The sequence below is a fragment of the Cydia amplana genome, chromosome 5 (genome assembly GCF_948474715.1).
Source record: "Cydia amplana chromosome 5, ilCydAmpl1.1, whole genome shotgun sequence".
NCBI lineage: Eukaryota > Metazoa > Arthropoda > Insecta > Lepidoptera > Tortricidae > Cydia > Cydia amplana.
This window is the reverse complement of record NC_086073.1, coordinates 10,929,880-10,944,853: the sequence shown is the minus strand read 5'-3', so window position 1 is coordinate 10,944,853 and position 14,974 is coordinate 10,929,880. Positions and strand designations below refer to the sequence as shown.

General features: G+C 40.5%; 2 protein-coding genes across 2 annotated transcripts in view; one reads left to right on the top strand and one right to left on the bottom strand.

The window, feature by feature from the left end:
* Positions 1-32: 32 nt before the first annotated feature.
* LOC134648478 (PITH domain-containing protein GA19395) lies at positions 33-3,228 on the top strand. The gene is made up of 4 exons (XM_063502998.1): positions 33-291; positions 1,148-1,269; positions 1,803-1,907; positions 2,732-3,228. Exons 1-4 carry the CDS (start codon positions 106-108, stop codon positions 2,940-2,942), a joined length of 624 nt encoding a protein of 207 aa, XP_063359068.1. The 5' UTR covers positions 33-105; the 3' UTR covers positions 2,943-3,228.
* A 754-nt stretch (positions 3,229-3,982) lies between these two features.
* LOC134647955 (collagen alpha-1(IV) chain-like) overlaps positions 3,983-14,974 on the bottom strand; it is a 32,887-nt gene continuing 21,895 nt past the window's right edge. The window contains exons 2-15 of the mRNA XM_063502348.1: positions 14,323-14,514; positions 14,053-14,097; positions 13,675-13,959; positions 13,203-13,457; positions 12,129-12,912; positions 10,498-10,758; positions 10,140-10,365; positions 9,868-9,983; positions 9,073-9,473; positions 6,153-8,223; positions 5,896-6,073; positions 5,345-5,459; positions 4,861-5,081; positions 3,983-4,305 (exon numbers count right to left, since the gene is read on the bottom strand). Coding sequence (XP_063358418.1) covers positions 4,107-4,305; positions 4,861-5,081; positions 5,345-5,459; positions 5,896-6,073; positions 6,153-8,223; positions 9,073-9,473; positions 9,868-9,983; positions 10,140-10,365; positions 10,498-10,758; positions 12,129-12,912; positions 13,203-13,457; positions 13,675-13,959; positions 14,053-14,097; positions 14,323-14,514 — 5,349 coding nt within the window. The 3' untranslated portion in view covers positions 3,983-4,106. The remainder of the gene's footprint in view (positions 4,306-4,860; positions 5,082-5,344; positions 5,460-5,895; positions 6,074-6,152; positions 8,224-9,072; positions 9,474-9,867; positions 9,984-10,139; positions 10,366-10,497; positions 10,759-12,128; positions 12,913-13,202; positions 13,458-13,674; positions 13,960-14,052; positions 14,098-14,322; positions 14,515-14,974) is intronic.

Below are 14,974 nucleotides of genomic sequence, written 5' to 3'. Positions count from 1 at the left end.
AGTGACGTTTTGGATTTTAATTTGAGTGAGCAACCGTGACTAACTATATTTACCTTACCTGCAAATTTATATTAAAATTAAAACAAATAGATAATAATTAATCAAATGTCTCATAACCATTGTCACAATGGATGCCACGATCACGACCACTCAAGTTCAGAGGAATTGGGTATTCAATATAACCTTTACGAAAAAATTGATAAGGAGAATTTACAATGTTTAAATGAGATGGTGGAAGGATCAGGTAAAACAGTATTTAAGCCATGGGAAAGCCGGCATGATACAACTCATGTGAGTATTGAGTCATTTAATACTTCTTTGTTATCTAAATGTAATATTACTATTGGAACTAATTATTAACAAACTTTGTTGTTTTCAATACACCTTAAGCTTGTGCCTGCTCGTTCACTACAGAGAGCGCTCCGCTCTCGGTCAATCGGTCGAACGAACTAGTTCGTTCTTTTAGTTCCTTTAGTTCAATTCGGTCGTTGAACTTGTTGAGAGCCGGGAATGAATAGGAATCGGTTTTACACTGATTTTGTCCCAATCTTTGGTAACTAAATATAATTAAATTTGTACGATATGATTAGGTCGATATTAAACATTAAAACAGGTTAACACAATAAAAAAATTATAATATATATAGGTAAATATTTGATTTTCCTTCAAACTTTTCGGGATTTGGTGTGTCACGTGATTCTTTCATCTCATTCGCGCTTGTGCCAGCGACATTGTGAACCGTTTCGTTTTCTTTTTCACTCAGTCAAGCGCTCTCCAATCTCACTGAACTAAAGGACCTAAAGACCGATTTAGAGCGCGCAAAAAGATTTAGTTCCTTTCCGTCCTTCACGGGATTTCATTCTTAACAGTTCTTAGTTCGCCAACGACACAAGCCTCACCACCAATACCTCAATAGTATTAAAGATTCCAATCAATGAAAATTTTTATTTTAAAATATAATTATGAGGCAGTAGTTTAAAACAGATCGGTATAAGATCCCAGGTACTAATGCACAAAATGCTTTTGTGATGCGGTGTGAGGGTAATTTATGGTATGGTATGAAGTATGTGGTCCATCGGGCCCACTACAAGTATTCAGGTTACTAATGAACAACATAATAAAATTAATGTACCTAATTTATTTTCAGTTTGTGGAGAGTGATGCAGACGAAGAACTTCTTTTCAACATCCCATTCACTGGCAATGTTAAACTTAAAGGCATAAAGATAGCATCAGAAAATTCTGATGCACACCCATCTAAGTTGAGACTGTAAGTACCTGTTGAATGATGTGTTTTCAATTATAAATCAATCTCTGTATCATACTGCCCTCCTAAGGTAAAAGGCCGTATTTTCAAAGAAAACTATATGAAAATACCGCTTTTTAGCTTAGGAGGGCAGCATAGGGGATAGTGCAATACCGCGCAACTAACAAAGTCAAAAGAGTATAAAATTCAAAACAATGTACAAGGTAATTGGACCTTACTTCATTTGTTAGTTACATGGTATTGCACTCTCCCCAACGATAATATATAACTGCAATACTGGCATCCTCTACAATAGGGCTGCAAAAGTCAACTAACTCTGTAAGCCTTTAGTTTAGTTGAATCTTAAGTCATTTTTAATTTTTTTACATGATGGTTGCAATAATATGATTTTAAAGTTAAGTTTTGCTGTTTATCTTCTACTAATTCCATTTTATTAAATGCAGTTTAAAAAAGTTTTTTTCACTTTGTTGTATTACTGTAACTAAGGTGGTCCTAAGTAATTCATAATATTTTAAAGATTATTTTTGTTGTTGCAGATTTAAAAACAAACCTAACATGACATTTGATGATGTCACCATGGAACCAGATCAGGTGTTTGAACTTCACAGAGACAGTGAAGGTGTATTAGAATATGCTCCCAAGTAAGTGATATGTTTTTAACATTCAGTATACCTATATGCTTCAGCTTAACCCTAGTGGCCAGAGTGCTTGTGTTTTGCCGCCCGTGGCGAAAAAACTGATTACTTGGACATGATACATTTGTCAAGGTATTTTTTTTAGGACTTCTAATTGTAAAGCTATAACACTTTATCTAATAGTTTATGCTTACACACTGATTGAGGTATACATTACTTTTCTGTAATCCTCAATGTACAAAACTGACTTGGACTTTCCTGGTTTCATTTACGTAAAATTAAAAAATTATATACATAACGTACCTACACTTTTTAATTTGAGTCCACCCTGTGAATGTATCTGTGAAGAAATTATTTCAAGTAGGTAAGTACCACTTGTCTAAGATTTGAAAAGTATTGGGCATGTATGTATTGTAAGGTGCCAAGGTTCTTAGCTAAAAATACGGTCCTATCGGAAAGAAACCATGAATCTTGACATACCATGTTGTTTATAGATATGATATATGTATATGCACGCTGTGATTCATGCTTTCTTTCGGATGAAACTATATTTTTAAAATGTGTTAACGTAGCAAACTAATTGTCAATTCCGTAAATTTTTCAATGCATGGAATTAGATAAAAAGTTTCGCTGTACACAAGTAAGTGGCCAAATATATCGTTCCACACCTTTGTTACCATAGAAATAAGGATGTGTTCCAATATGGTCACTATTTATTTAATGCTGACTGTACATCCTATACAAAATTATTTATTTTTGCAAATTTCTATTCTTATGTAATACTTGCAAGAAAGAGTACTTTCTATATATGTACTTTGTTATTGTTACAGAATCGTCACGTTTTCATCTGTAACCCATTTGACCATGCACTTTCCGAGTAATTTCGGTGCTGACAACACGAAAATTTATTATATCGGCCTAAAGGGGGAATGGGCGCCGGGACACAAGCACGGCGTCACCATTTGTACATATGAAGCAAGGCCCAATCTCGACGATCATAAATTAAAACATTTAGATTCTGTATCCAGGCATATAGATTAGGCAATTTAGTGTCATATTTTCATATTCGCTCGGCCTTACTAAAGTTGAACCAATCTAATTCAATTACACAGAAAAATATATGTCACATAAATACAGATATACTACCGATACGAGTAGCAGCGCCGTTAATTGACTTTAATAGGTTCAGCTTGTATCAGCCAGATTGCAACCTAATTTATAACACCATCTGTTTATACCTAAACATCGCAGGGTTTTGTTAGTTATGAAGGAAAGGGAAATGTGAAATATGTACTAAGTACTTTATTTTAAAATAAAATATTTTTATAAGGTATTACTGTGTTTTATTGTATTATAACATTTTATTTTCAATAATAATATTATATTTACAGAAAATATATCTTAGAAAATTTAAGTTTTATTTGCAGAAAGTTTACTAAGTAGGATTGACTTAACGAAACTATTGTATTTATTTCAGGTTAGGTACTATAATATGTATGTAACAGTTTCTAGAAATAAATATATTTTTATGTAGATCAGCATGCAGTACTTAACAAAAATCTTGTGCCTAGTTATATGAATTACTATACAGTGGAAGACCTTGTCTTTAATATTTACACGAGAAAAATGGTCGGGTCGTATTGCAATAGTTAGGTAATAGGTATATAATCCTTATATCACAATTTACCCCAAAATTACTTAGTTACATATGTATTCAAAAAATCAACATAATGCGTTAAATTTCCATCGAAGGTATAAGAAAATAAAAGTAAAAGTTTCACGAATATATATTTACCTTCCATTTCCAACGCATTGAACATCTATTACGAAAATAATTACTTAAATTACATTATTGCTCTAAAGAAGGCAGTGATACTTTATTTAAGTTAATCATTACTTAAAATTAAACTAATTACTACTTGATACCTAGGTATAGGTACGAGTACCTAAGTTCATCGGCAGCACAGTATCACACTATCGTGTCGCGAAGTGATAGTATTTCATACTAAGTATCATCTTTCGAAAACATCAAAATAAGTATTGGAAAAAAAATACTAATTAACTTTGGTATGTAATAATATTGATTTTTGAATCTTGCTCACCTATCGTTACCACTGTTTTTTTGAATAAAGTGATTAACAGTGTAAATAAGTGCTTCGAAAAATGACTCGAATTTTATATTACATTTCTAAGAAGGTTATTCGATTATGAGCCCGGTTGTTCCTGGCGACGTCGGTTCCGCCAGCCGGCGACGCGCCTTCGGGTTCCTTGGTAGGGGTAGCCGGGCCGGCGGCCGTACGGCGGGTACCGCGGGTTCTGTCTCACGACCGCGTTGGGCACGGCTCTTATGTCGCCTTGCTGTTGGCTAGACGCGGCGGGCCAGCGCCTCATGCAGACAGAACATCTGGAGAGACAAAATCATTAATAAGTTTTTGTCAATAAATACAATTTTGGATAAAAGTTTTTAACTCCGACTTCTTTAGAAATTCCCGAAGACGATTGTAACGAGCCCAAATTTAATTCGTTTCATTAATTTTTGACCACCCGCGGAAGTTTTGATTTCCAACTTTTTAGGTATAGGTAGGTAATAGTTGTCCAAACACTTAATGTAAAATTTAGGAAGTAACTACTTACACATACTGTGATAAATCCATAATTTAGAATACGTGATTATATTTGTCTTTAAATAGCTTTGGCTCTGGCGCCAAACAGCCGCGATCTCAGACATTAGACACTACCGCCTTTTGTAGCTACACTTACACCCATGGACAAATATAGAAAAACGCAAAAAAAGTTTTAATTACCTACTGGAATACAGCACCTAAAGTAATTTCAAAATTAGTACTTAATTAAACTTTTTTTTGCGTTCCTCTAAACTTGTCCATCAGTAGGTATAGTAAAGATTAAACTACACCTCATTGCCAGCTGGTAAAACAATAAATACCTTCTTATTACATACCTGCTAACTTTCCTGATATGGTCAGATTTAAGCGTCTCTTGGTCTGGTTTTGCAAACATCTTATTGTCTTCAATAGTAGAAAGCCAGAAGCCAATTCCCATCGCGAAGTAGTTGCACCGACCCAAACCGTTGCACTCTATGGAGGGGCGGATACGGAACTCGTGCATACAAGACCCAGGAGAGACCAAATTTTGGCCAGCTGCATCGGTTCCCGCTGTGTGCTGACGGATGAAAAATAATGACATTAAATCTCTCATATTTCTATTCCTATGTATCTCGCATTCGAGTACTTTTTGATGTGCTAGACTTCCTATGCGTACCATATTCTGCATAATAATTAAGTTATAGAGAGTTAATTCGTCTGTGCTAGTTATTTACATACTTATTATGATTTGATTTTGCGCGAGTCAACATATCGATTTTCAAGTCCCGGGACGGGTTATTGTTTTCTCGTCACTTGTGTTTACTGAATAGTTATATTTACCATCAAGAAACTGTATCCCTGCCACAGTTCTTCCCAGCCGTTTGGACAGGACGGCGCTATTGTAGTTTGACTGTGCAGTGCAATAGCTCTCGTTGGTGCTTCACACACTTGACACCTGGAGCAATGATAAAATAAGTTGTAGGTTCCATTCTAGGAATACATTATCCTTAACATGACATCTTTAAGATTATTATAATTATAAAATATACAACGAAAGAAACTCCTACATCACTCCATCACACCATCTCGACTCGATCTCGAAAAAAACCTACCTGAATTTCTATTTAAAAACCCACACTCAAATCTTTGCATTTGGTTTTTACGATGCCATAGGGAGACACATGTTAAACATAGGATTATAACACAGTCTAGCTTGAGCTTGCTTTCACAAGCTCGGGTTGAGCTTCAACACGCACATGCGTGGTGTGTACGAGTACCCAGGAGTACCTAAGTACCTTAAGGGTTCAGTTTTTACCATATTGGTACCTATGTGACATTGTGTAATATACAGCTTTATTCAGTTAATAAAATATTTCAGAGAGTGTACCTACCTTGATATATAAGGTCCGATGGAGTTTCCTCGAATCGGAGTCATGTCCATTGGCATGGCTTCATTAGTCGACAGCCAGTAACTGTAGTCCTCTCGTTCGGCAAAGTTGCACACACTGTTGAGGTTGCAGAACATATAGGGCATCGTAGTGAATCTACGCAAGCAGCTACCCGGTGCACCTGATAAATCACTTGTTGATTAATTATTTAAAATTAACTAGTTAACGAGCAATGTTTTTAGAAAAACAAAAATACATACCAAGATCCTGTCCATTTGCTTTGCCGTTAGCAACAATGTGCATTAGTGAGAAGCCGTCCCACAGTGGATTAGACCCAGGCGGACACTGCGGAATCATACTACTTTGTGAATGTATTGCGAAATAATAGCCTCTTGATTTCGGGACCGGTGGCGGAGGGCCAGGTATACCAGGTATCCCTGCGCGCCCACGGGTACCATCCTCGCCTCTGAAACCACGGGTGCCTTTTTGTCCTTGAAGTCCCGGTGGTCCCGGCAGACCAGAGAATCCTTGGAAACCAATGTCTCCCTTTTCTCCTTTTATGCCATGGTATCCACTTCTTCCTGGTGCTCCTGGTCTACCGGGTTCTCCCTTATAACCATCAATACCTCGGAAACCAATGTCACCTTTCGGACCTGGTATAATTTGGGACGCTGCAACAACATCACCCCTCTCACCCTTTATGCCTTTTAGTCCTAGACTTCCCTTTTCACCCGGAAGTCCCATGTCTCCCTCGAATCCTTTTAAACCAGGAGCGCCTCGCCTACCAATATAACCGTTTCTGCCATTATTGCCCCTCTCGCCTTTTCTTCCTGTAAGTCCTTCAGTACCTGGCCAACCTACGTCGCCTGACATACCTTTTGGGTTAATTATATATCCGACTTCACCTTGATCTCCCTTTTCTCCACTGAGACCCGTAGGTCCTGGTAATCCTAATTCTCCGGGTGCTCCTGAGATTCCTCGGCTGCCTATTGCACCTTGATCACCCTTTATTCCTTTAGGACCATGAAAGACGAGGCCTGGAACCCCTGGCTTGCCTCGAGGGCCATCAAGGCCATATTCTCCTGGAGCCCCCTTTTGTCCCATCGCTCCATACCATCCATCCAGGCCATCAATACCAGGTGTACCGGGTTCACCTCTTTCAGCATTTAAACCACGCAAGCCTGGCATACCCGGAGGGCCCAGGTTGCCAGTCTCACCTTTCCGACCAGGTAGACCTTGATCACCTTCCTGACCTCGATAACCAATTTCACCACGTTGTCCTTTAATACCCTTTTGTCCAGGATATCCGGGTGCACCTATTTCTCCGGGGTTTCCCTGGATACCATCCAACCCTAAGTCTCCTATGTCTCCTTTGGTACCGTGCCCATAACTGATTAATCCCGGCTCGCCTCTTTCTCCCGGTGATCCCGGTAGTCCTCTCTCGCCTGATAAACCCCGTAAACCGGGTAAGCCATCTAAACCAGCATTTCCTGGTCTTCCTGGTCGCCCACGGAAGCCCTTTTCGCCTTTGCCACCAGAAAATCCAGGGAATCCAATTGAACCTTTCACTCCTTTCAGACCATCTAACCCGTTTCTTCCTGGTTTGCCAGTTTGTCCAGAGAAACCTTTATCTCCTATTTCACCACGCTGTCCTGAGAGTCCAATTTCTCCTGATATTCCTTTTCGGCCACGTTCACCAGGTGGTCCATATAGTCCATTGTTACCTTTTTCGCCTTTAACACCAGGGCCTCCATTATAAACCAAACCGTCATCTCCAGCGTCACCTTTTGGACCTATTAAACCATCTAAGCCTGGCTCACCGGAGAAACCCATCGCTCCTTGTTCTCCCATATCACCTTTCAGTCCGCTGAAACTACTTTCACCAGGTTCTCCTTTCGGTCCCGTAAAGCCATAATCTCCTCTGTCTCCTTTAATTCCAGCCGGGCCCGGTAATCCCATGCGACCCATATATCCAGAATCACCTCTTTCTCCTTTAATACCAAGTGGACCTGGCATGCCCTCTCTGCCTGGTGTGCCTACTTCTCCGGGTAGACCAACGTCGCCATAATCTCCGTATTCTCCAGGGAGTCCCCGTTTACCTTTTAAGCCCGGAAAGCCAAACGCTCCGCCTTTACCAGGTAAACCTGTTAGACCACGGAAACCTTTTTTGCCAGCTTCTCCTTTTATCCCATCTGGACCATCAATACCAGGCAGACCAGGTTCGCCTGGAAGGCCCGGGGTACCTGCAATGCCAGGCATTCCTTTTGGGCCGTTACGCCCCGGTATGCCTGGTGCACCCCGGACGACGACACCTTCCATGCCCTTACGTCCCTGTTAAAATAAATAGATATTTAATAGATAGTTCATGCGTTGTAATGTGATCGTTGTGGCATTATAAGGTAACGAAAGATAATCCATATCCAAATTTAAATTTGATATACTATAGTTGTTATATTTGATATACTTTATTTATGGTGGTAGGTAGTTATATTAGTTATACATATACCTATTTTATATGCGACTTGAACTTTCGTTTCCACCTTTCAAGCCCACGATGGGGCTTATTAAGATAGCTTTTCATACCATTTATCAGCTGTCAAGTATTTCTAATATTATGTACGTAATAAAATCCAACAAATTTAATAATAATAGAAAACCTGGCCAAATGCGTGTCGGGCCGCGCATAATGAAGCGCATTTTTCGGCACATACGATACGGCCTCTAACTAGGAAGAGAAGTCGTTTCAAACTTTTCTTGGAAAGTATTCATTAAGCTTTATTTTCTTGACTTTTCAAATGTATTGTACGCGCCATTATTTTAAATTTTCGCCGCAACTTGCAATTTTGCAATTCGGCTCCGAGTTTTGATCATATGTACTTTCAAGTATACTTTGTTTCCGTAAAGTTTTAGAGCCGAATGTTATTAAGTGTTTTGTGCCCCTGTATTTACTCAAATAAAATAAGCATCATCATGTTTACTGTTTTCTTGTAATTTTGATCAATAAGAAAAAATATTACGTCCAAACATTACTCTCTCAAAACTCGCTTAAAAAACTATCGGAATAACCTCAATACACCTGTATACCTATGTTTAACAATGCATCAACTAACACAATATAACTTGAGTGCAAATTAAATAATGCTCAAAGATATGATAATTCTAATGATAGGTGGTACTTACTTGGAGTCCCATTGGTCCTCTTGGACCTGGCTCACCAGGCCCTCCCTGTTCTCCTTTCGACCCCATTTGACCAGGACGACCAGGAATTCCCATATAACCGGGTTCCCCTTGGTCACCCATGATGCCTCGGTTGCCGGGAAGTCCTGGCTCCCCAGGTATGATAGGAGCACCCGCGTCACCGCGGAATCCTTTTAGTCCAGGGATGCCGGGGAAGCCTGCATCTCCTCTCTGTCCCGCAAGCCCGGGTTCTCCGTAAAGGCCCCAGTCGCCCTTTTCTCCCGCTATTCCTTTTATGCCTTTTTCACCGGGTTGGCTAATTCCAGTAAAACCTTGATCGCCCTTTTCGCCAGGATACCCGTCCAAACCTGATGTTCCTCGTTCTCCTTTTCGCCCACGTTCTCCTAAACACCAGCATAAATTTGAGTCTTACTGCGTTCAGTATTGTTTTATGTATTATTATTTATTTATTTATTTATGTCCCGTTGGACAATCTTTATTTTAGTCGAGGTAAAATAACTTAAAAATTGACTTGGCATGATTAGCAATTTATCCATTTTATCATATTCCTACTTTATTACCGACCACCCTGCAGGTAAGTATATCTATTTATTAAATATTTGAAAACGTCAATAAATTTCTTGCATACATGTATGAATGTTGAGATACAACGATATATATAAACTAAAAAGCTAGTATAAAAGGTCATTATCTACCTACCTGCTTACCTAGAGTACCTATACATTCGAAACATAAATAGGTATACATATGTCAGTAAAATTTTCATTGCGTAGGTACCTTGATATCCTGGTGGTCCCGTGAAACCTTTCTCCCCTTTGACATTAAATTCGTTCCCAATGGCTTCTCCTGTTTCTCCTACAGGGCCGTCGTCACCTGGCAAACCGGGTAGACCTCTGAAACAGTCAAAGTAGACGTATTTTTGAGTTTCCATCTTCTATATTCTCCACCAGAAGACAGCAGAGGATACAAAACAATCAAAATTGACTCCGTAAGGTAGTAAATATATTCACGGAAAAGCTAAATCATTAATGATACGTAATATGAATTACTTGAGGCCTGGTTCTCCTTTTTGTCCCTGAAGAAAATGAATGTAGTATGCGTTCGCATCCATGCCTCGTCGCCCAGGCAAGCCGTCACTGCCATTCAGGCCGTCTCGCCCACGCAGACCAGGTCGTCCCATATCACCAGATTGGCCCTTCATGCCTATTGGCCCCGGGAGACCGGGGAAGCCGGGCATGCCTTGATCGCCAGGAATGCCAGGTGCGCCGATGAAACCTACAACATTACACTTTTTTAAACGTTTCAACATACACATTGATGGACCGGCGGATGTACCTAAACCTAAACAACAATTATCCGAATTATCCGTTTAGCAAAAAAGAGAATAGTAGGCTTGCAGTATCGTACCTGGCTCACCCGGGGGACCGACGTCGGCCTTAGTGAGAGCAAAAGATTCCCTTTGTAGTATACCGGGCTCTCCAGCAAAACCTTTCCGCCCTCGGGCACCAGACGGCCCCTCAGTTCCTTTGCTGCCCTTCAGCCCGGGCAATCCGTCTGTTCCTTTTTCGCCCATTGTTCCTCGGGGCCCGGGTAAACCTTCGGGGCCTCGTAGACCATCCGGCCCACGGTTGCCTGTCTCTCCTCGGGCTCCTCGCGTACCAGGTGCCCCTACAAACAAAATTATTATGCCAATAGGGATGATGACATTGATGTTGAATTATATAACAAAATCTAGTTAAATGTTTATACATTCTTCAAAGATTCAATATTTAAGTTTTTTTAACTTCCTAAATGAAATAAAAATGATTCGATTCCTTACATATTATTAAACAATAGATTGTATGGCAACTATGTAAAATATACATAAACGTAATATTTCACCGTCAAAATCCCAATTTTCTTGTTTTCCATCGATTATCGATCGTGACATTCGTGACGTCACGATCAAGTACCGTTTAGATTACGATTGTCAGACTTTGTCATTTCTGAATTTTCTATTGCTTTAATGCAATGGGTCCCATTCCCATATAGACATTTGATCGTCAAAACAAACCTGATCGACTATTACCCTTAATAATAAAAAAAACTTCTCTTTAGCTTTTTATAGTTTTTATCACTTCGTAACGCTACTCGTACTTTACCTAAACCTTGAAAACCTAAAATAATTAAAAAAAGCGGCCACGTGCGAGTCGGACTCGCCCATGAAGGGTTCCGTAGCAGCAAGTAATTGAATGAAAGGTAAATTGCGGTTTACGATTTATGACGTATTAAAAAAACTACTTACTAGATATTGTTCAAACCAATTTTCGGTGGAAGTTTGCATGGTAATGTACATCATATATTTTTATTAGTTTTATCATCTCTTATTTTAGAGGTTACAGGGGTGGGGGACGACACACATTTTACCACTTTGGAAGTGTCTCTCGCGCAAATTATTCAGTTTAGAAAAAAATGACATTAGAAACCTCAATATCATTTTTGAAGACCTATCCATAGATACCCCACACGTATGGGTTTGATGAAAAATTTTTTTTTAGTTTCAGTTCTAAGTATGGGGAACCCCCAAAATTTATTGTTATTTTTCTATTTTTGTGTGAGAATCTTAATGCGGTTCACAGAATACATCTACTTACCAAGTTTCAACAGTATAGTTCTTATAGTTTCGGAAAAAAGTGGCTGTGACATACGGACGGACAGACAGACGGACAGACGGACAGACAGACAGACAGACAGACATGACGAATCCATAAGGGTTCCGTTTTTTGCCATTTGGCTACGGAACCCTAAAAAGTACAGGACTCGAAACGAATCATTATATGTAGCCCAAACTCGAGAGGTCGTATTATTCAATGTCACTCTTCAATCCGTTAAAATTCCTACAACTGTTACGAATGTGTAGGTTCATGTGATTGCGTTTGCGGTCTGTCTTAATATTTAAGGCATCCATATCCAGATTAGCTATTCAGTACTTGTAGTAGCAGTTGAATAAATTACTAAAGCTTTTTGTATCTAGGTATTACGTTATCAAATACCCTTACCTGATTGGCAAAATGGACAGTCATCCCCACGTTGTCCTTTGGGTCCGTAATATCCTGGTGAGCCAGGATCACCAAGGTCACCCACTTCTCCGGGCCGGCCAGGCCTTCCGTCTTCTCCAGGTGGCCCGGCTCCGTAAACTCCTGTTCCTGGATAACCTGGCGGCCCTCTAAATCCAGTATCACCAATATCTCCTCGAAGGCCAGGTAAACCATCTAAACCCGAGATGCCAGCTTCACCGGGTTCACCCTTCACTGTATTGCCTGCGAAACCCTTAGGTCCAGCTGATCCTTGTCGCCCAGGGTTGCCAGGTAAGCCTCGAGGTCCTTGCTGGCCAGGGAAGCCACTACTGCCTGTTTCACCTTTAGGCGATATTCCGGGGTTACCGTCACGACCCGGGAATCCTGGAGGTCCCGGCGGCCCAGTTGCTCCCACTATACCAGGAGAACCAGGTTCGCCGTCTAAACCAGGGTATCCCATAAATCCGGTTTCACCTATAGGACCCTGGGGACCCGGTGCACCCCTTTTTAATGGTTCGCTAAAAGATTCATCGAACACTCCTTTAGGTCCTTGGAATCCCTGTTCTCCCGGGGCTCCTGGTCTTCCGTCTTCTCCTAGCTCTCCAGGTAGCCCGTCATTTCCATCTTGCCCTGCATATCCGGGAGCACCTTTATCGCCTTTTGGGCCGTCTGGGCCCGGTGCACCACGATGACCGGGTTTTCCTCTAGGGCCTTCTTCACCTTCTTCGCCTTTGTAGCCTTGCGGACCGCGTGTACCAAAAGGTCCCTAAATAAATGAATAAAAAACGTAAGCAGATATTGCAGATGAGTACGACACGTCTGAAACGTGTCGTAATCATCTGCAATATTACTCCCATGTTTAGGTTATTTTTATCTGAATTATACAAGGAAGAATCTCTTCGTGCAAAAGGCGGACTTAATGCAAATCATTCTCTAGCTGGTCATTGCTTCGCCTTCGGGCAAAGCAGATAAATCGTGGGCGGTGCAAGAACAATTTTTATTTTATGGGGAGTTTCGAGAGTAAAATTAATAGAAGTAAGAATAAGATATACTTACGTTTAGCCCTCTTGCTCCAGGTTCTCCCTGTCCACCTTTATCTCCCCTATCTCCTATTTCTCCTCTGTAGCCTTTAAATCCCTTGGATATGATGGTAACGTTTTGTCGCGCTTCGTCGATGCCAACGTATATAACGGTACCCTTCGATCCAGGCTCGCCATCGAGACCAACATCGCCTCTGTCACCTTTAGGCCCGACTGTGTCTTCGCCGGGTGCTCCCCAGCTACCTGGGTTTCCTCGAGGTCCCGGTGGGCCCTAAATGTAGGAACTAGATTTAGAAACGTACTTTTGTAAATTAAATCTACTTCTAATATATAAATCAATATTGGAATCCGGACGAATACGAAACATTGATACGTCGTAAGTAAGTAACCGTTATTTTTTTACAATTAAATTTGGTGTAAAGTTATGCTATAAATAACGGACTTATTGAACAATAGCGCTAAATTGTATAGGTATATTGAGTTGGTACCTGTTCACCATCTTCACCGGCTAAGCCAGCTTCGCCAGCATAGCCTCTAGGTCCTTCTAACCCGAATGAACCAGGAAATCCCTTCTCGCCCCTGTCTCCTTTTGTGCCTCTCGAGTTGGCTCCTCCGTCTCCTGCCATACCTCGCGGGCCTTTATCTCCTGGAAGCCCAGGTTGACCTCTCTCTCCAGGGAATCCAATAGGTCCGGGTGGCCCTGGAGTACCGTCAAAGCCGCTGCAACCATCCAAACCCGGGAGGCCTTGAACACCAATTGTCCCTTGTGATCCCTAATCGAAATAAATGCGAAATATTAATTTGTATAGGTACTTAGTTAAAGTTGTACTTAGTTATATTCTTTATTCATCTAACAATTTACTTACATCATTTCCAGGGAATCCCATTCGTCCGTATGGTCCATCTGAACCCTGAAATAAAAATAAACAATAACAAAATATTGCTTGCCGTGGTAGAATCCGTGATCTGTACCTCAGTCACAAAATAAAGTACTTACTCGTAGTTGCATTTCATACGTCATTTGGAAAACTATTCCCGTTTCAATTACTTAGGTATTTGAAGTTACTCTAAGGTATTTGTTGGAATCTACATATTTTATTTTATAAATGTGTTGATGTCAGAGTGTTAATACGAACCCGCTCTCCCTTGTCTCCTATATCTCCCGGTTCTCCTCTGTCGCCAATTTCTCCAAGGGGCCCTTGGCGGCCCTCGGGGCCGTCCTCACCGTAGTTTCCCTGGGACCCCGGAGGGCCCGGCGGGCCCGGGTCTCCTAGTTCCCCTCTGATCCCGGAGCAGTCGATCGGGCAAGCTGTCTGATTGCATACTGCCTGAAAAGTAAAAAAAAGTACAAATAGTTTAATACCTATTTCCACCAATCAGTTCATACAAGATAAAAGTGTAATATGTATTCTCAATTAGTTCCAACAAGACAATATTGTTTGGCATTAGTTGCAGTTTGGCTTTAGTCAATAAAAGCTTCATATATCATTTAAAGTTGCTACGTAATTACTTACGTAATTTAGTTAGCTTGTTTTTGAGTTCAATTGCTTTAACATTCTATGTGCGTTGGCTTGAGATGGATTTTACAGCAAGGACACTGAATGATGTCATGAATAAGCTGGCTGGCTGGCTGGCTTTTGTCATTTAACATTAATAAATCATTTCAATTTACCGGCCTTAGTCTAGTCAGTAGGTATTTTATAGTTGAGACATTTGTCGTCGCCTAGTAACCATAGTTACTTATGCATCACGCTACTAACTAAAATGAGGCTGTAGAGTGATTGAACT

Bases quoted from the DNA above. Each gene is read 5' to 3' on its own strand.
- LOC134648478 (XM_063502998.1), top strand. From the start codon at position 106: ATGTCTCATAACCATTGTCACAATGGATGCCACGATCACGACCACTCA. The intron at 292-1,147 runs GTGAGTATTGAG...ATTTATTTTCAG, and splicing joins GCCGGCATGATACAACTCAT to TTTGTGGAGAGTGATGCAGA. The intron at 1,270-1,802 runs GTAAGTACCTGT...TTGTTGTTGCAG, and splicing joins CACCCATCTAAGTTGAGACT to ATTTAAAAACAAACCTAACA.